The sequence below is a fragment of the Natrix helvetica genome (assembly GCF_964273705.1).
Source record: "Natrix helvetica genome assembly, chromosome: 7".
NCBI classification, from domain to species: Eukaryota; Metazoa; Chordata; class Lepidosauria; order Squamata; family Natricidae; genus Natrix; species Natrix helvetica.
In genome coordinates, this window is record NC_138558.1 from 63,143,944 (window position 1) to 63,167,528 (window position 23,585).

Below are 23,585 nucleotides of genomic sequence, written 5' to 3' on the forward strand. Positions count from 1 at the left end.
CTGTGCATGCTCAGACAAGGCGTGTGCGCTCACATTTGTGAGCCTGTAAGGAAGGTAAGTGAATCCCACCGCTGTGTAATATGTATTACAAGTTGCATATGTATCGAATATGTAAGGACCACAGGTGGGTTCCTACCGGTTCAGACTGGTTCAGCGAGTAGGTAGTAACTCGGCCACCCATGCACCCGAACCGGTTCTATTGTCGGTGGCACCATCTTGATTTTTGGTTGTGCATATGCGCAGAACAATCTCCATTGCAGAAAAGTATTTTTTCCCCTTTTCTACATTTGCAACTTTTCTACATTTACAACTAAAAAGTTCTACAACTTTTTAGTTGCAAATGTGCACCCACGCACAGCACGCGTTGGGTGTGTGTGTGTGAACAAAGCGTGTGCGTGCAAAAAAATTTATGCACCGAATCGGCACTAATGCCGGTAGCAACCCACCCTTCATATGGCCTTCCACTTCTGTACAACTAATATGTATGGACTCCAACTCCCAGAATTCCCCAGCCAGCTCGGAATTCTCGGAGTTGAAGTCCGCACATCTTACGAGTAGCTAAAGTTGAGACCTTCTGCCCTACAAGGGCGCTAACGAAACAGAAGAAACATTGGAGGTAGCCTTCACCAGGTGTCATTCATGAGTCACTGTGTGAATTAATATGGGTGGTGCTGGATAAAGAGAGTCTATAGTGTTGACAACACTGAACTGTAGCCTTGCCGGTATGCAAAAGTGAACACAACTATCCCTGTTTAATCCCAGTAGTTCTGAGTTTGCATAACCCAATAAATCATAAATTAAGGGTAAGAAGCAAGTACTTGACAAGTAAGAAACCAAAACATAGCCAGCTGTGGCTGATTTGTGACTTGATAACTAGAAAACTTCCCCTGTGTAACTATTACTTCAATAAATTCACCTTCATACGTGGCTGGAGAAAATGGCTTTTTTCTCCAGTTTCTTCACCTACAAAACTACGACTAATCTCATGTAAAAAATACAAATAGTCCTCGACTTATGACCACAACTGAGCTCAATACTTTTGTTTTCCGTTGTATACATGATTTCGTTGTATACATGATATACAATGACAATAAAGGCTATTTGTTGCTAAACAAGGCAGTTGTTAAGTTGTTGAAGTTAAATTTTACCTTATTGGCCACAGTTAAGTGAATCTCTACAGTTGTTAAGTGAATCATGTGGTCATTAAGTGAATCTGTCTTCCTCCATTGAGTTTGCTTCTTGGAAACTGGCTGGGAAGGTTACAAATGGTGATTATATGGTGATTATATGACCCTTGGATAGTGCAACAGTCATAAGTACATGCTAGTTGCCAGGTGTCCAAATTTTGATCACATGACCATGGGAATATGGAGTTTTGTGTGAAAACCAGTTTATAAGTCAGTTTCCACAGTGCCATTGTAACTTCAAACAGTCCCTAAAGGAATGGTTGTTAAGTTGAAGACTACCTGAAGTCAGGCCAAAAGAGACCAGTAGTGCTCCCACCATCAAAAGCCAACCTTCAGATTCCAGTAGTCAGTCCTCAACTTACGACCGCAATTGAGCCCGAAATTTATGTTGCTGAGAGAAATGTGCTGTGAGTTTTGCCCCATTTCATGATTTTTCTCGCCACGTTGTTAAGTGAATCACTGCACTTAAATCAGGAACACAGTTGTTAAGCGAATCTGGTTTCCCCATTGACTTCGCTTGTCAGGAGGTCGCAAAATGGGATCACAGGACTCTGGGACATTGCAGCCATCCTAAATGTAAGCCAGCTGTCAAGCATCCGAATGTAAATCACGTCCCTATGGAGATGCTGCAATGATCCTAAGTGTGAAAAATGGTCATAAATCTTTTTTTTTCAATGCTGTTGTAACTTCGGTCACTAGCTATACTGGAGAGCAAGCGACTTATCCGGGTCAGCGGGAATTCCTTGAGATGTGCAAGGAGAAAGAGAGAGGCTTGCGCCGCCGTTTGTTTATTGTATATAACAGAATAACAGAGTTGGACGGGACCCTGTAGGTCATCTAGTCCAACCCCCTGCTCAAGCAGACCCTACACCAGGGGTGTCCAAACTTGGCAACTTTAAGACTTGTGGACTTTAACTCCCAGAATTCCCCAGCCAGCTCTGCTGTTGGAGTTGAAGTCCACAAGTCTTAAAGTTGCCAAGTTTGGACACCCCTGCCCTATACCTATTTCTGACAGACGCCAGTCCAGTCTCTTCTTGAAAGCCTCCAGTGATGAAGCCCCCACAACTTCTGAAGGCAACTTCTGTTCCATGGGTTGATTGTTCTCAGAAAAATTCTCCTTATTTCTAGATCGAATCTCTCTCCCTTGATTAGTTTCCATCCATTATTCCTTGTCTGGCCTTCGGGTGCTTTGGAAAATAGACCGAATTCCCCTTCCTCTCTGCGGCAGCCCCTCAAATATTGGAGCACCGCTGTCGTGCGTCTCCCCACTCCCACCCCCACCCTGGTCCTTCTCTTCAGTGGAGGGGTCGGTTTCCGAGGCCGGCCCACGCACGAGGCGCCTGCCGCCTTTCCTCCCGGATCTCCTCGGCGGAGCCCCCGCGGGGGGAGGGTGGCCCCGGAGGCTGCCGCGCCGCTTCCTTGACGGGAAGGGACCTGGAGCGAAGGAGGTGGGGCGATGCCTTTGCCGGCCCGGCGCCGCCTTTTGCCTGCCTGGCGCCTGAAGGGTTCGCACCGCTGGCCGAGCCTGGAGTCGCGCGCGGCAGCGAGGAAGATGAGCTGAGGCGCTGCCCCGCGGAGCCAGCGTGGGAACAATCCTGGGGGGACGGACGAAGCCCGCTCTTTGCATGCAGCTGGCGGCGGCGACGACCTTCTCCCGGGCGTGGGCAGCCAAGCGACGGCGGATCATGATCCTCACACGTAAGCAAGCGGAGGGGCTCGGGCAGCCAAGCCGGCGTGCGCGGCTTGAGCGGCGGCTTCTTTCTCTCCTTCGAAGGACAAGACAAAGTTGGGGATCGAGATTTGGGGGCGGGAGAAGCTTCGCTGCTCCGGGGACGAAGCTGGGTTTTTTGAGGGTGGGGGGGGCTGCGGCGCTCTGCACATGCTCGGAGGGGAAAAAAGGGGGTTCGCTCCCGAACAAGCCGGCGGTGGGGAACGCAGAGTGGAGATGACGTTCAATTAAAGCAAGGGGAGTTGTTGGGAGAGCGAACTTTATGGATGGATGGCAAGTCGGTTGCGTTGGAGACCCTCTTGGGTGGCTTTCCCCGGCGCCGGATCCTTCGCAGCTGAGCGCGGGGATCGCGCAGGAGCCGGTCCCGACGGCATGAGTGGAGGCTCTTGCGAAGGGACAACCCCCCCCCCAACCCCACCCGCCGCTTTATTTGTGCGCGCGCGAGTCTGGGGTGCTGGTCCTTCCCGTGGTTTGCGCCTTGCGCTGGGCAGAGTCGAAAGGGCGAAGAAGACCTTCCTCTCCGCACGTAGGCAAAGCGGGCATTGCAAGCCCTTCGGGCGGAGGGAAAAGGCTTCCCTCGTTCTGCATTTCTCGACGGGTCTGGTTTATTTCACCCCCGCGTCTGCTCCTGCTCAAACTCCTCTGGCTTCCCTGTCATAACTTATTCGCGGTTTGCATTTTCCCTCAGTAATGAAACGTTTCCATGCCGCTCATTGGGAGGGGGGGGTGGAGACCCTTCATTGCTCTTGTTACCTAGCTGCCTATTTTATCTAGGTCAGGGGCATCCAAACTTGGGAACTGTTAAGACTTGTGGACTTCAACTCCCAGAATTCCTCAGCCAGCTGGGAGTTGAACTCCACAAGTCTTAAAGTTCCCAAGTTTGGACACCCCTGATCTAGGCAGACATGAAGTCCTGTGCATTTTATTTTCTGCAGAATTTTGTTCAGTTCTCTGCTTTTAGCAATTCTGAATGGTTTTTTTTTACTTCTGTCCTTTCTTGTGAAGGTCACCACTAGTGTAGAATTAAAAGTCCAAGGGAGAAATAAGGATAATAATAATAGTAGTAATTAAGGCCAAGATGCACACTGTTATTTAACATACTTTCTTTCCTCCAACTTCTGGTTTATTTAATGAAGATAAACCCCAAGGCAGCCAATCCACTCAATCTAGTCTACATCAACCAGATGTATAATTTCAAGCATTTCTATAGCCATCAGTCATACCGGCTGGGAATTACAGGCCTTGTAGTCCAGCAATCTGGCAGAGCATATGGGGGCGGGGGGGGGGGCGACTTCCCTTCTGTATTTAACATTTTAGTCCAAGGCTGCTAGGGAAACAGGAAAAAGGAAGGAATCCTTGCTTGGTTGAAACCATGTGGCCGCTTCTCCTTGAAATGTGTTTTAAATTAGTATGGTTTTTTTCCCTCCCAGTTTTGAGCTGAAATGCTTTCCAAGATGCCATTCATCAAGTCCCAAGCAACTGGAAAGAAAAGTGGGTAGATATTTAAAAGGAGTAGTAGGTGAAAGGGTTAAATTTGGGTGGGTGGTGTTAAGTGCCAAAGAAAGGAAAGCTTACAGTTCCCTTTTGAAGTTTTCCAGTAATTAGTCTGGTGGCTTCTAGGAGATGGAGGAACCCCCCCCCCTCTTCTGGTGCCCAAACTCCTGATGTCATCTTAGGAGCCTTTGATCTCTTTCAAGGAGTAACACCCCCTGTGAGTAGTAAACAATGCTTTGTCTTCCCAGCACAAACAGAAAACAAATCCTTTTTGTTCTCTGGCATTTCGGTGCCACTCTCATTTCTGCTTTTTATTATCACAAAAACTTGTCAATGACATACTTGTAGTATCATTGTCAGCAAAATGATTCCATTAAGCTAATGAAGATCATCCCTAATAGCAGTAAATTGGAGATGGCATACTTAGATTAACTTTCACATTTTGCTCTCTCTCTGTCTCCCTCTTGAAATAATAAGTCCCAAATGATAAAATAAAGCATTTGGAGATCAATTGAAAGCTATTCTGATAATTTTGCTTTAAAAATGAGCAAGAGAATATGGGTTTTCAAAATAGAGCCAAAATTCTATGCATTTTATATTTGACTCGAAGTTTGTCTAAACTGATGAGACGTAATTGTGAATATCATCCAATGCATTGGTTAAATAGCATTTCTTAACCGGGTTTTGTGTCGATGTCTTGAGATTACAGTTTCCAGAATTCCCATGTAGTGAGAGGATTGATAGGGCTATCTGAGATTTACGGGTGCATTGCACCAAGTTGGAAAAGTCTTAAGTCAGCATAAGTTTGGTCTAGCTCAAGTTCTTCAAAAAATTGAAGAGCTACTTAACTGTTCAGTGGATTTACTCTTCAGTAGGTGGCAGCACCCTGCCACACTTGTCTGTATTTGGAAGTAATGCACAGCCAAGCTTCATTAGCACTTAGAAGGGTGACCACCAGGTTATAACAAATCTTATAGGTTAAAATTTTGGTTATTTTCATGCTGGTTATACGCAGAAGGCAACAAATAAAAATCCTTGGTGTCATTTGCCCCTAATAGACTCTTTTTTTTTCAAGAGTCCAGCCCATTCTTAACATTTAAGGGAAGGGGTTGGCAGTAGGCAGAATAGTGATGCAAATTGAGTTAGGATATATGATGCAAAAAGAGGTAAGCCAAAATTTTCATTTTTGAAGCATGTTCTCCTGTGAGGAAGGGACTGTCTTTAACAGTATCAAATTTATTTTCAGGCTTCCAGTGGCTTTTTGCATTTTCCCCATCTCAAAACACCATGAAAGTACAATACCAGTTTTTAATGGTTATACTGCAAATATTTAGTGGCCCTGTCACTAAAAGTTTTTGGCAACGTTTCAGGACTCTGAAATATGCAAAAAGAGAGGCTTAGAGGAAAAGTACACAAAATGCTGCTTCGGATTTCCTCCGTTATCACAAGTTTTGAATACTGTTTGCGAAGTTACTGCAAAGAGGTTTTTTTTGCACGTAGGCCCTGTTCTTGAACTTTTCCTGGCGTCTGGATGCAAAGTGTTACACTGGATCTATCTTTTGGGTTTGAGCCAGAAAGATGTTTTTAAGGCTGCTTTTAGGTGAAATAGGTTATTGTTCCATCTAATCTGCGAGTTTACTTGTTGAATGGCTTGGATTTTCCCAGCTGTACTTTCTTGAGACATTTAAATGTAGGTGCCAAGAATTGAATTTGGAGTTTATCAATTGAATACTTCAAAGTACAGAAAATCCGTTAAGTTTAATTTCATTCATTTTCAGTTCCTTTCAAAGCCAGGTAAAGCAGGGAGCCACCCTTTCTCCATTTATACCGTTTCCCCGAAAATAAGACCTGCCTGGATAATACGCCAAATTGGGCTTTTGAGCACATGCGCTAAAATAAGCCCTCCTCCGAAAATATTGCAACACAGCAGCAGCCATGGGGTAACCACGCTCGCCACCTTCTGCAACTAAAAAATTATAAGACCTCCCCGAAAATAAGGTCAAGTGCTTATTTCGGGGGTGAAAAGAAAATAGGACCCTGTCTTATTTTCGGGGAAACACGGTAAGTTTGTATGAATTGTCAAAAATCATGCTTTTTCTGGCCTTAGGATTAATCATACACAATAAAATGTTATATTGTCCTGGCATGTTGCTACTGGGATATATGATCCTAGTCGTGCATCGTGAAACCTTAAAGTTAGGCTTCATGCATTTTGCTAGTGTGTTTTCATCAAAAATGCACATAGCAAGAAACTATAGATAAATCCATATAAGCCTCACCTCAAGAAGAGGCATAGAATGAGCCAATGCCAGCAACTGGCTTCTGCTCTTAGTGGTTTTTTTAATCTATTCCCTCATTCCTCACAAGAGTTACCACAATTCTTCCAAGGAATTTAAAAGTACCAATGGGGTAGCGGGCGGAAGGGAGATCTTTAAGATGGAAGCTCTGAATCGGGTGTCAAACTCACATCGTCATGTGATGTATCACAACTTTTTTCCCTTCGCTAAACTGGGTGTGGGCGTGGCCAGTGTGTGATGCATCCGGCCCATGGGACATGAGTTTGGCAGCCCTGCTCTAGGCTAATATAAGCACTAAGAGGTATGCATGCACCTCTTTCAATTCCGGGCTAGGATTGCTACCCATGGTTCAGGGTTTTTTTTTTTATTAGTAGTAGTATTATTCTGTTCAGTCGTGTCCAGTTCTCAGCAGCTGCTCAGACAAGTTCCTGCAGTTTTCTTGGCAAGGATTTCAGAAGTGACTTGCCATTGCTTCCCTTCCTAGGGCTGAGAGAAAATGATTGGTTCAAAGCAGTGGTGGGATTCAATTTTTTTTTACTTCCAGTTCTGTGGGCATGGCTTGGTGGACGTGGTGTGGCTTTGTGGGCGTGGCTTTGTAGGCGTAGCAGGGGAAGGATACTGCAAAATACCCATTCCCTCCCCTCCCCACCCCACTAACCTGCTTTCCAGATCTGTCCTGTTCAGGGCAACAAAAGATCAGCTAGGAGGCAGTAGGGGCGGGGCCAGCCTATTTGCCAGTTCTCCGAACTACTCAAAATTCCTGCTACCGGTTCTCCAGAACCTGTCAGAACTGGCTGAATACCACCTCTGGTTCAAGGTCACCTGGCTAGCTTTGCGCCTAGCTTTCAAGGTCTTCCAGTTTTCAGCCTTAAGCCTTAACCACTATACCAAACTGCCTCTCATAATTCAGTTACTCTGGAGTAAATGGTTTGCAGGATTCGGAATGGGTTAGACTGTTTGTGCCCCAGGCAAGCAAAGCATTCCCAAGATAAATGGCCTTGTCCAAATAATGCAGCCCCCCACCCACCCGCTCTACCCCAAGGATGAAATTTCAGACCATACAGCAGAAGGTTTTGCCTGTTAGGAGTATACCCCAGCTTTTGGCTTCTGTCTTATCTCTCAGTAATGGTCCTTTTCCCCCACCTCTCTCTCTTCTATTTTTCCCTCTCCCCTAAGTGCATCATTTGTGGTTTGTCAGGCTGTAACTTTATCCTAGACATCAGTTACAGATGGATTTTCTATCTTGGGCTATGGGGAGTCTAAGATGGATGGAGAAATTCCCCCAAGAGGAAAGATGCTGAAGCTCTAGTTACATTTGCAATGTTGTTTGAAATGAACTAGAAAGAATATGATAGCCAAACAGATTGAGGAGTTGTGTGATTGGGTGTAAGTGTGTCCACTGTTCAGAGTTGGATTAGTTTAGCATCCATTTGGCCTGTAAATGTGTTGATCAACTGTATTTCGGACTGAAGCCAATTGTCTTTGTGGTTTAACTTGCTGCTTGGAGCTTACCATGTTGTCCTTTTTGTTGGTTCAGACGGAAGGGACATATTTGACCTACCTAGGAAGTTTTAAAAAAAATCCCAGGAGAAAGTTCAGCTGTGAATTGACAGCTTTGAAAATATTCTGCAAGCTGAGCCTTTGTTACTAAAAGGAAAAAATACAGTCAATCGATGCATTTGCCTGGAAGCAATTGATAGCTGTGACCAGGGACCAGATTGTTATAATCCTGGATTATGTAGCCTTTTCCACGTGCCTTCCCACAAGGGAAAGCAAGAGAAACACTTGCCAGCAAGATTTTGCAAGATAGTTTGGGATGTCTTGTTTCAGATTTATTTCACAAATACATGCGATGAAAAATCTTGAAGGAAAAATAATTTATGCTTGAATATTTCAATCTCAGCCTAGGTCAAGACGTCTGGAATGGTTCTTAACCTTTGATATTCATGCAAAGCCACTGTTAAAGTTCATGGATTTCAAATGAAATGCTGTGCTGAGATGATCTTAATAAGATATTTCAGTTATTTTATGGCAGCCCGGTACAAGTAGACTTAAGTATGACCAGAGCCTTTTTTTTTAAGCCTATCAAATACCTGAGAGAAAGAAAGAGATTTAAAAAAAGAAAACCTGGACATTTGCTTGTGGCATCATCTTTCTTTCAAAAATATTTTTATGTCCTACATACATTAAAGACATCAAGCCTGGCTGAACCTCCCTCTGGCAATTCACAGGTCAAAGGCATCAGCCTTCTTCTCCCAATTTTGGAGCCGTAACTATAAAAATCATTGTGCAATTTGGAGGAAAATGTATAAGTTTCCTATAAGTATGCTTTCTGTGGTGATATAAATACTTGCATCAGGTGCTAAAATGTACAACAGGGTCAAAACATTTCTCAAGGCCCACAACATTCTATACTGATTTGCCCAGCCAGCACATGGGAAAAGAGCATAATGTAATTTGTACATGCAAGAATGCATGTTAATTTGGTTAGGAGGTATACTTTAGAGCAGGGGTGTCAAACTCAAGGCCGCTGGCCAGATCAAGCCCACAAGGTGCTTACATCTGGCCCATGGGGCTGGTGAAACAGCAAAGGGCAGATCCACGGTGCCTCTGCTAGTGAAAATGGAGCTCAGGCGGGGTGCGCTCCATTTTTACTGACTGAGGGCTGTAGGAGCACTTGGCCACCACAGGTGCCCCTGACACAAGTCCTGTGTCACACCCACCATGGACACACCCGTCATGGCAACGCCCCTGACCCTCCCAGGTCAAACACAACCCTGATGTGGCCCTCAATGAAATCGAGTTTGACCCCACTGCTTTAGAGGAATTCAACTGCTAATCTTCCTAATCTCTAGCATGAAGCAATCAGTACCAGAAAAAAACGTTCTTGCATTGCTTGTGGGCCAAGAGTATTATGTGCACTTTTGCGTCTTGTTTCAGTTGCATGGTCCCGCAATCTGTAACATATGAAGGTTAAACAGGATGGTCCTGTACTGTAAACAAAAGTTTCTCTAGCAACAGGAAGGAGGAAATGAGACTATGCAACAGAACTGACAGGCTCCAGACAATGCAAGACCCACCCTAACATTTTTAGTGGATCACCAAAGACCTAAAGGCACAAAAATAACTTCAGATGTTTCCCCTTCCTCATTAGGCTTATTTCAAAAGTATTACCAAAGGCCAGTGTGTTGCATCCTATTGCCTTCCAGTTTGGTATACAATATTGGGGTGAACAACCTACAGTATCAAAGCCACTTAGCATTTTTAAAAGCCAATGAGAGACACAATGGGGGAATGATTCAGAATGGTCCAGGGTTGGGTGAAACTTGCCATTGCTTTCTTTTGATTGTTTTAAAGAGAAGGGCTTAGCTTTTTTCTTTTAACTTCATGAAGATTATACTAGTTATTAGAATGATTGTGCGTTTCCTATCTTAAAATAAGAAAAACTATCCATTTTCAGAACTAATAAGTTTTGAAGAGGGCCCAAGAACTACATCCTATGGGGACCCTCAGGTTGGCCGCCTCAGTTTATTGGGACAATTGTAAAGGGCGATTATAAGAAGCCAAGTAATTGTGACCATGTCACTTTTCTTGTTTAATTCAGGTGAGATCAGCAGATAATTACACAGAGTCATCATCATTATACTAGTGTTTTTTTCCGCAGGGGCAGCATCAACTTTTTGGATCAGGAGGCGCCATTTTGAGTGATCAAACATCCAGGTCTTAACTGGGCATTTTTCACGTCTCTGTTTATTGTATCTTGCCATCTTTGCCTTGGCTTTTCACATGGGCGTTTGGGCTAGATAATTACACACATTAAGATACAGAAGTGCTGGCTTTGCTCGAAAAAGTTTCCTAATCCTTTCTTGAGTAACCATGGAAAGAAGCTTTTTCTTAATTTGTTTTCTTTCCGTAATAGTACAATTTACAATCATCTCGGTCATCAAGCAAGACATCATCAAGAATAGGTTATTCTGTCAGCTCGCAAGAGGCCAGCCTGAATTTTTCTGTGAACATTCAAGTTATCTCTTAAGCATACCTCGGAGATTGTGCAGTGTTTTGCTATCATGCCTAGAAAGATTTTCATTCCCAGTCAACTGTTTCTGTGAGTTGTGGCAGCTCTGCATTATGTATTTATACACACAGAGACACAAATAATATTTGCTGAGCATTCATGATTTGCTAGATATTTTAAAGCTTAGAATTCATGAATTGAGTGTTCAGTTTGGGGCCAATTAATCTCAATAAGTTCAACCATTCCAGTCATGTTTCTTACCTTATTTTTTGTGCTCACAGGGTCGCAGTGACTAGAACAAATCTATGTGGTGAAGAATGTCGACCTGACTTTGTTTATTTTTGATTCTATGGCTGATAAATATCAAGGAATGTGAAGGCTGCTCTTTTTCCAGCAGGAAGAACCGGTAGATTAGTGCTAATGCTTAATGCTATTTAAGTCAAGTTTACACATATAATTTTTGATGTGTTCTCTCATCCTCTGGGAAATTTCATCTTTCCAGCAATAATGAAATAAGATAATTTGTGCCTTTAGAAGTAAAATTACTATACCGTATTTCCCCGAAAATAAGACCGGGTCTTATTTTCTTTTGACCCTCGAAATAAGTGCTTGGCCTTATTTTCAGGGAGGTCTTATTTTCGGGAAAACTCGGTAGTGTACCATGGCAGAGGATTGTCTATATAAGGTCCTTCTGGGAAAGAGGGAGAGAGAGAGAATTGGGGTTATATATTCAGGGAGAGATAGATGTGATCAGGCAAAAGGCATGCTGCTGTTTTTTTGGTAGATGTGTGGTTTAGAGGGCTTGCAGAGGTGCCTGGTACCTTGCAGTCTGGGAACTGGTGTGTTAAGCAGGTTACAGATCATAAATAGGTGGGACCAGCAGGAGGGCTTAGGGATAGGGGACAGTGAAGAGCAGAGGACGGAAAGCACTGGTTGACTTAATAGAAGAAATGGGTCTCACACATTGGTCTAGGTTGCTGCTTTTGCAAATTTTGGGCACCTTGATCTCAGACTGCTGCTGAAATCTGCTCAAATGCACCCATCAAAGACCCAGCAGTGAATGAGTGTGCAGAGCTTGCACAATATCTGGTTGGACAGCAGTGGGGATGTGACCAGCTGGGCTAGAACTTATCCTGGGTTTGAAGTTCTGCAACAGTCGTAATGAAGACATTGCAGTTATTCTTTGTGCAGTCTAGGCAGTGACCAGGAACTCTGTTCTAGAGATTGTTTTTGATTGTTTGACTAATTGATTGATTGAATGTTTTAGTTAGCTAGTTAGTTAGTTAATTAGTTAGTGTATGGTACATTAGTGTTAGTAGAGAGTAGTTGTTGTCTAAGATTGCTAGTCCATTTGATTCACACTTGCATGCTATTCATGGTGCACCGTAGGGGATGATTTAGCACCACACTTTGTTCTAGAGGTTAGTAGATATGAGTGCTGTATATGAATGTCACCTGTAGATATAAACTAGGATTGCTACTGGAGTATCAACATGTCCAGCAGAAATCTTTCCAGGTTTCTTCATTTCTAGGCTAATGATTAAATTGTTGAGGCTTTAATGATATGGGGTAGAGTTTGATTCGCCTTAGGAATTCGTGGTCTATCCCAGGTCTATCATGGATACTCTTGGCCCTGAATTATAAAGATGGACCTATGTTAGATCTCATTGTTACTTTGGAGTAGTAATTGGTGAGTTTCAATTTATTTTACTACCGGTTCGCTCATGTGCACACGCACACTTACATGACACTTCTGTGCATGCGTTGGGGTAGGTGGGCGGAGCCTCCCACCGCCACCATTACCGGTTCGCCCAATCCAGGACGACCCGGCAGAAACCCACCTCTGAAGTAGATGAGATGTGATATAGCAATAGCAACAGCACTTAGACTTACATACGGCTTTACAGCCCCCTCTAAGCAGTTTACAGAGTCAGCATGTTGCCCCCAACAATCTGGGTCCTCATTTTACCTACATTGGAAGGATGGAAGGCTGAGGCAACCTTGAACCTGGTGAGATTTGAACTGCCAAATTGCAGGCAGCAGAAGTAGCCTGCAGTACTGCACTCTAACCACTGCGCCACCGTGGCTCTTCCACAGTTATAGATATGGGGAGCATTGCCATCTGCCCTTTATTGTAATTATCTTGCTATCTAGTTGGGCTGTACTTTTGTTATCACTCTGGACCTAAATAAAGTAATTGTGGTGGTTTTCTGCAGTGCCTGGTTGATCTTGATGGCATTCTGACAGTACCTGAGCATTTTCTCTGCAATTTTGTAAGCGGTTTGATTTCAGCCTAGTCAGTTTTAGCATAGATAAAGGAACATCTTACCAGAGTTGGGCTGCTGCCGGTTCGGACCGGTTCAGGCGAACGGGTAGTTCCAACCAGTGGTTGGGCCTGCCCGCCCACCCTGGTGCTATTCCGTCCTATATAATCGTGTTTTAGATGCTGCATGCATGCTCATATGTTCGGTTCTGTTACATTATGCGACACCCAACTCTACATTTTACCGCATGTCATCTGTCCATCCTGTGAGCACAGCTACTGAGGAATGACAAGAAATGAAAAGAGAATGAAAACAGGTTTTCACCAAATCAGATCAGTATCATGGACCAAGATAAGGTGCTTCTGTATTATAAGATACATAGTCCAGAAGTATTCCTGATCCTCACTTGTGTCACTCAAGAAGATAATTTTTTTAAAATACCCTCCTTTTAAACTAACATTTGGGGGGGGGGTTGGGGTGGAAGGAGGCTATCATTGCCACGGTGGGGTAAAATCTCAGGTGGATATGGTGTAGAATAACCATGCGAGAATTACGTAGAATGGTTGTCACGCTTGTATAAATTAATTTTTTGGGTGGTGTGCCATCAAGTCAGTATTCACTATTGGCTATGTCATTTCCATGACAGTGTACCCCTAACATGGACTTTTGGGTCTTCCAACAAAACACACACATTGCCACATTCACCACGCGTTAGGTTGCCCTCTTTCCTTCCACCTTTCCCAAAATTAAGAATCTTCTCCAGAGAGCTGATATGTCACACGTAAATAATTTGAGCCTTGATTGTAACTTGATTAGGAACACTGGATTGATTGATTTAATTATTAGTCCAGGTAGGGATGGGATAGGCTGAAGTATAATTTAGTCTTTAAATTCTTGAGGGTGTAGTCTAAAATTCTGGCACTCCGGGTTAAGAAAGCCCAGTTTATAAAATTATTCTCATACCTATGAAGCAAAAAATATCTAGAGAAGTTCTTAAAACAAAGTATTATAATTGTATACATATTTTGTATTGTTTGTCTGGTCTCTGACGGCCTGACTCTCCTGAGAAATTTACCCTGTACAGAAGGGTAGAAGGAGTGATTCTGCCTAACCTTTTGCAAGTTATATACTGTCTCCTTCTCCTAACTTGCTGACTGAGAATCTGACAGCTTGCCATGTATCTTAGTCATCAACACATCTACTTGAAAGTCTACATGCTTTCAGTGAAAGTAGCTGTGATGACAGTATTTTGTTTTGGTCTTATAATAAATGCAACATTTGAATCCTTGGGACTTGGCCCAATAAATTCTTTATGAAGTGTCATGAATGCTGTCTATGAAATTTGCTCAATATAATTTTATCTTAAGTCTGCTAGTGTTTGTTGAAACTCAGCTGGTGGACATGATCCTACTTGGTGCTTGATTAACCTCTGTGCATTCCGGGGCATTTAGAAAGGGAAACTACTATTTATACTACTTAATAGAGACTAGATTTTTTTTTTTCAGTAATAAAAACAGGAAGGCTCTTTTCTTTTGACCACCGAAATAAGCGCTTGGCCTTATTTTCGGGGAGGTCTTAATTATTTTTGAGGTGCAGGAGGTGGCAAGCAGGATCACCTCATGGCTGCTGCTGTGTTATAAAAGTTTCAAGGAGGGCTTATTTTAGCGCATGCGCTCATAATCCCGATCGGGCTTATTATCCGGGGAGGCCTTAGTTTCAGGGAAACAGGGCACAAATAAGATTTCTGACTCCTCTAAATATACAACTGGTCTGTATTTATGATGGTTGCAGTGTCTCGGAGTCATATGATCGCCTTTTGTGACCTTCCGGCAAGCAAAGTCCATGGGGAAGCCAAATTCACTTAACAACCATGTTACTAATTTTTATATATTCCTAAAGAGAGAGGGAAAGAGAGTCAATGCCAAGTCAGTGGTTTCTTTCAAAAAGTCATAACTAATATATTTATCAGTATGGAGAATCTAAGCTTTGTTTCTGATCTGTTTTTTTGTAGTAAATTTGAGGGACAATTGGTTTGGCAATTCAATTTTTAGTAAGAGTGAAGAGCCAAGTTTTGTTAAAAAAATATGTTTGAATTCATATCGCTATGTTTATGTTGGGACAACAGAACACAGTGAAATCATTGTATTCTTAGAATTACTCAATCCTCTGGTTTTAGTTGTTCTCACTTTTAGCTCCTGTTCCTTGACTTCTTAGAAGATCAGTTTCCTTTTCTGGTTCCTTATTCCAGGCTTCTGACACTTTTAAAATATTGACAAAATTCAAGACAAAGAGGGAGAAATGGAGTCTGTTGTTTTGCTGATATTTTGGACAATTGCCATAGACCTTTACTATTGAGCAAATTAAGTGTCATGGAGGCAGATTAATATTCAAAACATTTTAGAGATGCCAGTTTGCTAAGCCCTCTTTCAATCCATGCACTGTTTATGTGTGTTGCCTGTCAGATAGTTGGCATTGCTTTCCAGAATCTTCCATATTCAGCTTCTTGTTCTGGCATTCAGAGTTTTCCATGGGTTTTTAAAAATTATTTCTTAACTTCTGATCTCATTGTGATATCCCTGCCCATCTTGGGTTTTTCAATCGTTCTAACCAAGGTCCTAAGGGACATGGTGGCTAAGACACTGAGCTTGTCGATCAGAAAGGTCAGTAGTTCAAATTCCTAGTACCGCAGTAACGGAGTGAGCTCCCATTACTTGTCCCAGCTTCTGCCAACCTAGCAGTTCGAAAGCATGTAAAAATGCAAGTAGAAAAATAGGAACCACCTTTGGTGAGAAGGTAACAGTGTTCCGTGCACCTTTAGCGTTTAATCATGACCATGACCATGACCATGGAGATGTCTTTGGACAGCTCTGGCTCTTCAGCTTTGAAACGGAGATGAGTACCTCCCCCTAGAGCCGGGAATGACTAGCACATATGTGCAAGGGGAACCTTTACCTTTAACCACAGTCCTACAAAAGGGATCTTGCTTTCTTAATGACTCTACAGTTGAATACTGAGCTCTTAATTGGTTGTTACTGTTACAACTGTTAGAAATAAATGGTTAGCTTGTTAAGCCTTGCCTTGCCTCAATAATTACTCCATGACCCAATGTGCTCAGTATTTATTAACTCTACTCATTCTTCCTTCAAACTCTTAGCTCTCAAGTTGGTTCCATCAAATGGTTGTAAAAGTTTGTTCTCAAAAATCAGATATGCTTAAGGAAGTTTGTGATCCTTGTGTGAGTTCTCCAGATTTTTTTAAACACATAGGTATCTGGGGGTGGAGAAACGGCATAGTACAATCTGACTTCATAATGATACCGATTGACGTACAAATGCAGTTTATCTTTGTGGCAACTTCATGACTAGTTGAGGTACCTATATTATTTAATTGTTGACTTCATGTAATTCTACAACTTGCTGTAAATGGTATGATGTTATAAGTATAATTCCATGCAGTGTGTTAGCTGCTCTGTAATGATTGTTCTGAGGTTGGCTTTCAGATGTGATTGTGATTACATGAGTCAGTCTCTTAAGTCATATCAAAAGAGCTTCCAGTGCTTGAATAATTGCTTTCTCTGTAGGATTCTGTAAACAATTACGAGCCTGCAATTGACACATAAAGAGCAAGAAAGGACAAAATAACTAGGAAAAATATTACACACTTTAGACTGGATTGTGAAGAAGGGTGTACAGGAAGTCTTCAACTTACAACCACAATTGGGACCAGAATGTTTTCATCGTTAAGCAAAGTAGTTAAGTGTGTTGCACCTGATTTTACAACCTTTTTGTCACAGTTGCTAAGCAAATCACTGCATTTATTAAATAAGACAAGCGGTCATTAAGCAAATCCAGCTTTTCCAATTGACTGCTTATCAGAAACTGGTTAGGAAAATTTCAAATGGTGATCATGTAACTCTGGGATGCTTCAACCATCGTAAATACAGACAGTCCTCACAATGAGCCCAAAATTTCTGTTGCTAAGTGGAGACATTTGTTAAGTGAGTTTTGCCGCTTTCTTTTTAACGACCTTCCTTGCCACAGTTGTTAAGTAAATCACTTGCATTTCTTAAATCCGTAAGACAGTTGTTAAGTGAATCTGGCTTTCTCATTGACTTTGCTTGTCCGAAGGTCGCAAAAGCTGATCACATCATCCCCGGGACACTGCAACAGCCATAAATATGATGAGTCAGTTGCCAACCATCTGAATTTTGATCACATGACCATGGGAGTGTTGCGATGGTCGTAAGTGTGAAAAATGATCGTAACTTACTTTTTCCAGTGCTGTTGTAACTTTGAATAGTCACTAAGTGAACTATTGTTAGTCGAGGACTACCTGTACATGCTAATTGCCAGGTGCTCAAATTTTGATAGCATGATGACATGCTTGTTAGCTGAACTTTTTTCATCAGTACAGTAGATTTTTAAGGAAACATGATTCTTTTCATGATGGAAGCTTTCTTTGCTTTAAACTACCAATACACTTCACGTATGAGAATTCTATTCCATTTTCTTTGCCTTCAATCCCAATGAGACAGAAATTCCGGAAGTCTCTGCTACAACTCCAGCTTCTATTCATTTGTAGCTTACAAAATGCTAATTTCTATTGTTTCATCTCTCCCCAAATCATATGCTTATATCATTCAGAGATGCTCCCGTTATTTTTGGCAACATTCTTTTGTTTTTGTTTTTTGCTACTGAAGCATGCTTTCTAGAAAGTGTATTTTATTCCTGGAAAGTGCTGTGCTCTGCTTGCTAGGGAAAATGTGTCTAATGGTGCTTGGCATGATAGAAAGGAAAAGAAGTTATTTAATGCATCAGTGGACTAGTTTGACTTAATCATTGAATTATGCAAAGTTTACGCAGAATCTCAGTCAACATCACAGTTGGCCAGAGTGAAGAAAACAGCAAAACATTATGGATGTAATGAAACAGGAAAAAAATGAATTCTGTTTATTGGGATTGTATTGTCAGCACAATTGTATATGGGTGAATTTATTTATTTTTTAACTTGGGCTGCTGTTATGCCCCTTATTGATCAACCTTCTGCTTTTTGGTTCAGAAGAAGATGTGAACCCCTGGCGTAGACCACTTCTGAGGGAGCCAGGATAACTGTTTCTTGCCCATTCAGGGTTTCCCAAAATTAGCTATTCTGAATCATATAAGTGAGGGAATATTGAGGCCTACTAGGCACAAAATGGGGCGTGAGGGGTGTGTGGCGGCCCCCTTCCCGTGGCCCCAGGAGGCTGCAGGGAGGCCTACTAGGCCCAAAAAGGGGGCGGGGCTGCCTGTCACACACCCCTGGCCACACCCACCCACCCAGTCATTAGGGCAGAGAACCAGTTGTTAAATTATTTGAATCCCACCACTGGTTAGTATTGTCTGACATAACCTAACTGCCTAAAGGTCGGAGGTAGATTCACATTTCTGACTCCGTTTAAATACTGACAAAAATGATCAGCAAAGTATCTGGAGTAGGGTGATCACTGAATTGAATGAATGAATGAAATGCACAATATTTTCTTGCACTCTTGAGTTTGCAGTCTAGCAACCAGGCTCAGTGTAATGTTAAACACATCTATACTTTTAGTACATGATGGGTTGTTTTTTTAATCAAATAATATCAGCTCAGAGGACTAATGTTTATGGATACTGCAGATGTGAAGGATGAATGCAGTGCAGTCTTAAGAGATCTCTTTGGGGAAATCATGCCTGTCCTTTCCAAATGAATCAGATCCCATCAAAGAAGATTCCTTCCTGTGGACTGAGGCAGAGGAAGCAGTTACATAACCCTCTAGGCCTCTGGTTATCACCATACCCAGGTGTGTGTGTGTGTGTGTGTGTGTGTGTGTGTGTGTTTTCAATCAAACTTGGTACACAGATGACTTACTCTCTGGAAACAAATACTGAGGGGGTAAGACACCCGTAACACCCTGTGGAGGTGTTGTGTTAAGATACAACCTGTTGGGCCTTAAAATGGCTTCTGCTGTACAGCGCAATGGAGTTGCCATGGTAACGGCTTCACAATACTCCACAAGGGGGCTCCCTCTGGTAAGGGGAAAACTCCAACATTGGAAATTACGTTTGGCCGAGACATTTAAGAATGTCTAATACAGGATTGGGATAAACAAATATCCGGGCAACATCGGGTTAACAGACAGTACAAGATAAAGTCACATTTGACAAATACGTCTGATCTCTGCTCAGGTTGTTCAGTCACAGTCTAAAGGTGGAAATAGACAACCAGATACCTGAACTATTTCTTTGTCTTTTTTATCTGTAAAGGGGAAGGAAATAGCAAGTAGCACAGAAGCAGACTGAAAAAAAATTGATCTTCCTTCTCTTTACTTCATTGCTCTCTGTTGCTATTGAGCGGATTTTCTATAGGCCAGTAATAATTAGTATTATTTAGGCTGAAGCGTGGAAAAGCAAAGAGATTATGGTTTAGGATTTCCTTTAATTACCTAGGTGTATCTATATCAGGAGTGGGGAATGATGGCCCCTTTATGACTCGTGGACCTCAACTCCCAGGATTTCTGAGTCAGCCCTTTATGTGTGAATAATTACATTTTATATGACAGCCAAAGCATACGTTAGATGCATTTAATTAGCCTGTTCACGTCAAGCGTGGTTCAAAAGACACGTTTTGTAAGGGGTGGGGCGCACATGTGGGGGTTGCGCATACATGCACAGGGGCAGGATGCGCACATTGCATTATGGGTACACGCTCACTTTCGGCACTCAGCGCCAAAAAGGTTAACCATTACTGTCCTATACAGTGTTAAATTGGTGCACCTCAAGATGGTAATATGAAATTTAACAGGTTCTACTAAGTTTGATGCCTCTCACATGGAAGAGAGCAAGGTGCTTTGTTAAGTTGATTCTGCAGTATTCTGAAATAGAATGATTGCAAAGTATGTGTATGAGAGAGAGATTACACACACAAATATATATAGCTAGCATAAAATATAACAGAATGAATGAAACCTAATATTGCAGCCTGCCTGCCTGATGTGTAAGTCCTAAGCCAAGAATTGCCAGCTCCTTGTTATGTGGGAACATCTGACTCAGAAAGCTAAAGGTCAGATAATACCTGAGTTATACCTGGATATGTGACTAATAAGAAACCTTGGGATAGCCTGGCAAGTAGGAAAGCAATACTCAAATAATGCAATGACAAATCACTTTTGTACTGTTGTGAAAAAAACTAATAAGGCCTTCATTAAATTACCCCAAATCAAGCCTTCTCAAAGACCCTGATATTTGGGAAATTAAAAAGGCTATTGGAAAAGAAGATGATCAAAAACTTGGTGTCCAAATATTATCACTAATGACACAACCAGATCCTTATAAGAGCTCAGAAGAAGCAGATAGACGAAATGATGTCCATCAGGTCCAGATGAGAATGAATGAATGAATGATAAAACAACAAAACTGTGCTGTAACTAACATTTTTTTTATTGCCTTGTGTGTCATAATTGCACTTTCAGAAAAACGTGAGGGAAATCACCTCATTGGATTGCAGTAGCTCTCAAAACAGTTGAGTTGTTTCTGAGGTTTTCTATCCTAGTCTTTAAAAAAGATTAGATATGGGCAAGGCTAAATAAACAGTAAAAATTGACTGTTGGCCACAACTATTCAATCAGCTAAAATCTTGATGGCAGAAAAAAAAAGAGCTGTCATTAAGAAGAAGAAAAGCCTTGAATGGGATGGTAACATTCTGCTGAGGAATTAATTATTTTAACTACCCATTGGTTTGAATAGCTGCTCATTGGATTAACCCTGTCACCAAATTCTTTCTGGGACCTGAAAAAAATCTTGATTCAGTTCTTTGGCCTCAGGTGCCCAGTTTGTCCTCAGATATGCAAATAGCATGAAGAAAAGAATGTAAGAATGAAGCAATTATACAAGAGTTGGTCTACTGGTTACACAGAACAAGGAATAAGCAGTCAGAAAGCCATCTGAAGATCCAGGAATATCCTTAGGGGTCGAAATCCCTGCAATTCCCTTTTTTAGCCTATATTGAGTCTGAGGGCAAAGTTAGGGTTAAGGATGGACACTTATATCTTCAATAATCAACTTCCACACAGCTTTTTGAAGACTAACCAGAAGATCTTTTCTTCAAATTTAGCTCAGCTCCTCTTGACTTCATAGACAAGTCTATAAGAATATAAAAGCTATTTGTCATTACCGTCTTCTGTCAATGCATATACGTTCTCAGGTTGAAAATAAATCTACATTTTCATTCTAGCTTGGAAATGTGAGGCTTTAGAAAGAGCTTTTAAATATCTTTGAGTAATACCTATTTTTTGGCTTTCCAGCCAACCTCAATCTGTATTCTGGGATCGTTACCCAAATAATTTAGCAGTGTTGGCACACTTGATAAGAAAACCGAGAATGAAAGTCAAAGATTTGTACATGTTCCCTTTCTCCTGGCCCCTTGTACCAAGCAGTATTCTGAACAAGGGAAAGCACAGTTGAAGGAAATAAGCTGGAATAATTCTTAAATGTTGTGGTGCTGCATAACTCTCTTTTTACTGTTAACCGGAATAGTAAACACGTTCTTGATTGAATGTAACATAATGCCTTAATTGTTCTAAGGATCAGAGTCAGTTAGTGTTATTTACACGCTATAAAAAGTGGGTGTTACCTTTTTATTAGAGGCAGTATTTCAGTTTGCAAGTAGATTGTTGTGTCTCAAAGAAACATCGATTGCTAAGTAATACTCATGAATGGTTGGAAAGATTCTTTTATAAGACACTCCTTTCGAAAAGCACAGACACATTTGTTGAGTTTTGCATTTAAAAGAAAGCAATTTGTCTCAGACATTTCCATGAAAGATTTCTTCTTGTTTGTAAGCACCTTTTTTTTAAAAAAATACAGTTCCAAGGCAGATATTACTTGCTTTCTTCTTGGTGCTAGTCAGATGCTTTTTTCCCTTCTGTTTTGGATGCTTTTTATAGTCTGTTTTATTGTTTTGAGTAACTACTCTGTTCCGGTGAGTTTTGTGTACTTTGTACATTATTCCTATGTGCTTTAATATCCTTCGTTCTGATTTTCAGTATGTTCAGAGAATGGCCTGTTATTGGGCAGATTAAAGTATATATAACAAATACAGGTCATCCTTAATTTGCAACTACAATTGTTTCCAAATATTCCATTGCTAAGCAGGATAATTGTTAAGTGAGTTTTGCCCCATTTTATGACCTCTCTTGCCACAGATAAGTGAATCACTGCAGTTGTAAAGTTACTAACACGGCTGTTTAGTGAACCTGACTTCCCCGTTTACTTTGTTTGTCTGAAGTTCACAAAAGCTGATCACATGACCCAGGGCCACTACAACTATCATAAATACAGGCCAGTTGCTCAGATTCTAAATTTTGATCGTTTGACCATGGAAATGCTGCAAGAGTCATAACTGAAAATGGTCACAAGTCATTTTTTTAGTTCCTTTGTAACTTCAAATGGTCACTAAACAAATGGTTGTAAGTCAAGGACTACCTGTAAAATGAGATGGTGGTGCTTGAGAAGCTTCCCTTGCCACATCTTGCCGCAAAACCACCATGTTCATAAATTTGCTCCTGATTGGATTGTAGCTATTTAATATGAAGAACGTTGCAAAGCTTGGCTTAATTTTACTTAGTCATGGAGTAGTAGAATTAGGTCAGTCTATAAAGCTGTGAAAGCAGAAGTGTAATCAAAAATTAAAATAATTACACTTGAACAATAAGTTGCATTTCAGTCCAAACCATTATGCTATATAGGAGCCCTGGTGGCACAATGGTTAGAATGAAGTATTGGGAGCTAACTCTGCCCACAGCCAGGAGTTTGATCCTGTCTGTCTCAGTTGACTCAGCCTTTCATCCTTCTGAGGTTGGTAAAATGAGGACCCAGATTGTTGTGGGCAATATTTTGACAATGCAAATCTCTCAGAGAGTGCTTAAAGCACTTTGGAGTGATATATAAATCTAAGTCTATAGCTATTATTATATGTACACATTTTCCACATGTAATGTTTTAAGATTTTTTTTTTTAAGTTTGCTTTCACCGTTACCAATTTGGAATTGTTTTTTTTTTCTTTTTCAGAGATTGAAGCGAAAGAAGCATGTGATTGGCTGCAAGCAGCAGGATTCCCCCAGTATGTTCAGCTTTATGAGGGTAGGTAACAATGCAATTCACGGTTCTATAATGATATTCTTAATAATGGTATGATTGTATCATTGCTACTTTACATAGAAAAGATCATAATTGTAGACAGGTTAGAAAATAATGGTATCAATGTCAACTTCCATCTATGATCTCTGTGTATTCGACAAAATTAACATCCTGTTGTGTTAGGTGACAGACTTCAGTGCTGCTGATAAGGTAATCAGTTTAAAGATTTTGGGATTATTTTGGAACAATACAGTGCTATCTTAATTCATGTTGTTCTTTTGTCCTAAGTAAGGACTTTTTACAACTCCAAAGCTTACCAAGATTATGCTGCCAAAAGTCAGCAGCAAAATGACAATAACACTAGATAGATTATTAGACTATGAAATCGGTTCTACAGGATGTTTCCAACTACTGTTGAGGTTGTCTTATACAGAATCTTCAATGACTG

At 41.5% G+C, this 23,585-nt stretch overlaps 1 protein-coding gene across 3 annotated transcripts in view; it reads left to right on the top strand.

Annotated features, from left to right (window-relative positions):
• Positions 1-23,585, top strand: part of DLC1 (DLC1 Rho GTPase activating protein) — a 353,596-nt gene that overhangs the window by 282,413 nt on the left and 47,598 nt on the right. For 2 of the 3 annotated variants that reach the window (XM_081959778.1, XM_081959779.1), the window contains one exon: positions 23,069-23,140. In XM_081959778.1, the coding sequence (XP_081815904.1) occupies positions 23,069-23,140 (72 nt within the window). Of the gene's footprint in view, positions 1-2,685; positions 2,886-23,068; positions 23,141-23,585 lie in introns of those variants that run through there. The other variant, XM_081959780.1, reaches the window with a different exon arrangement.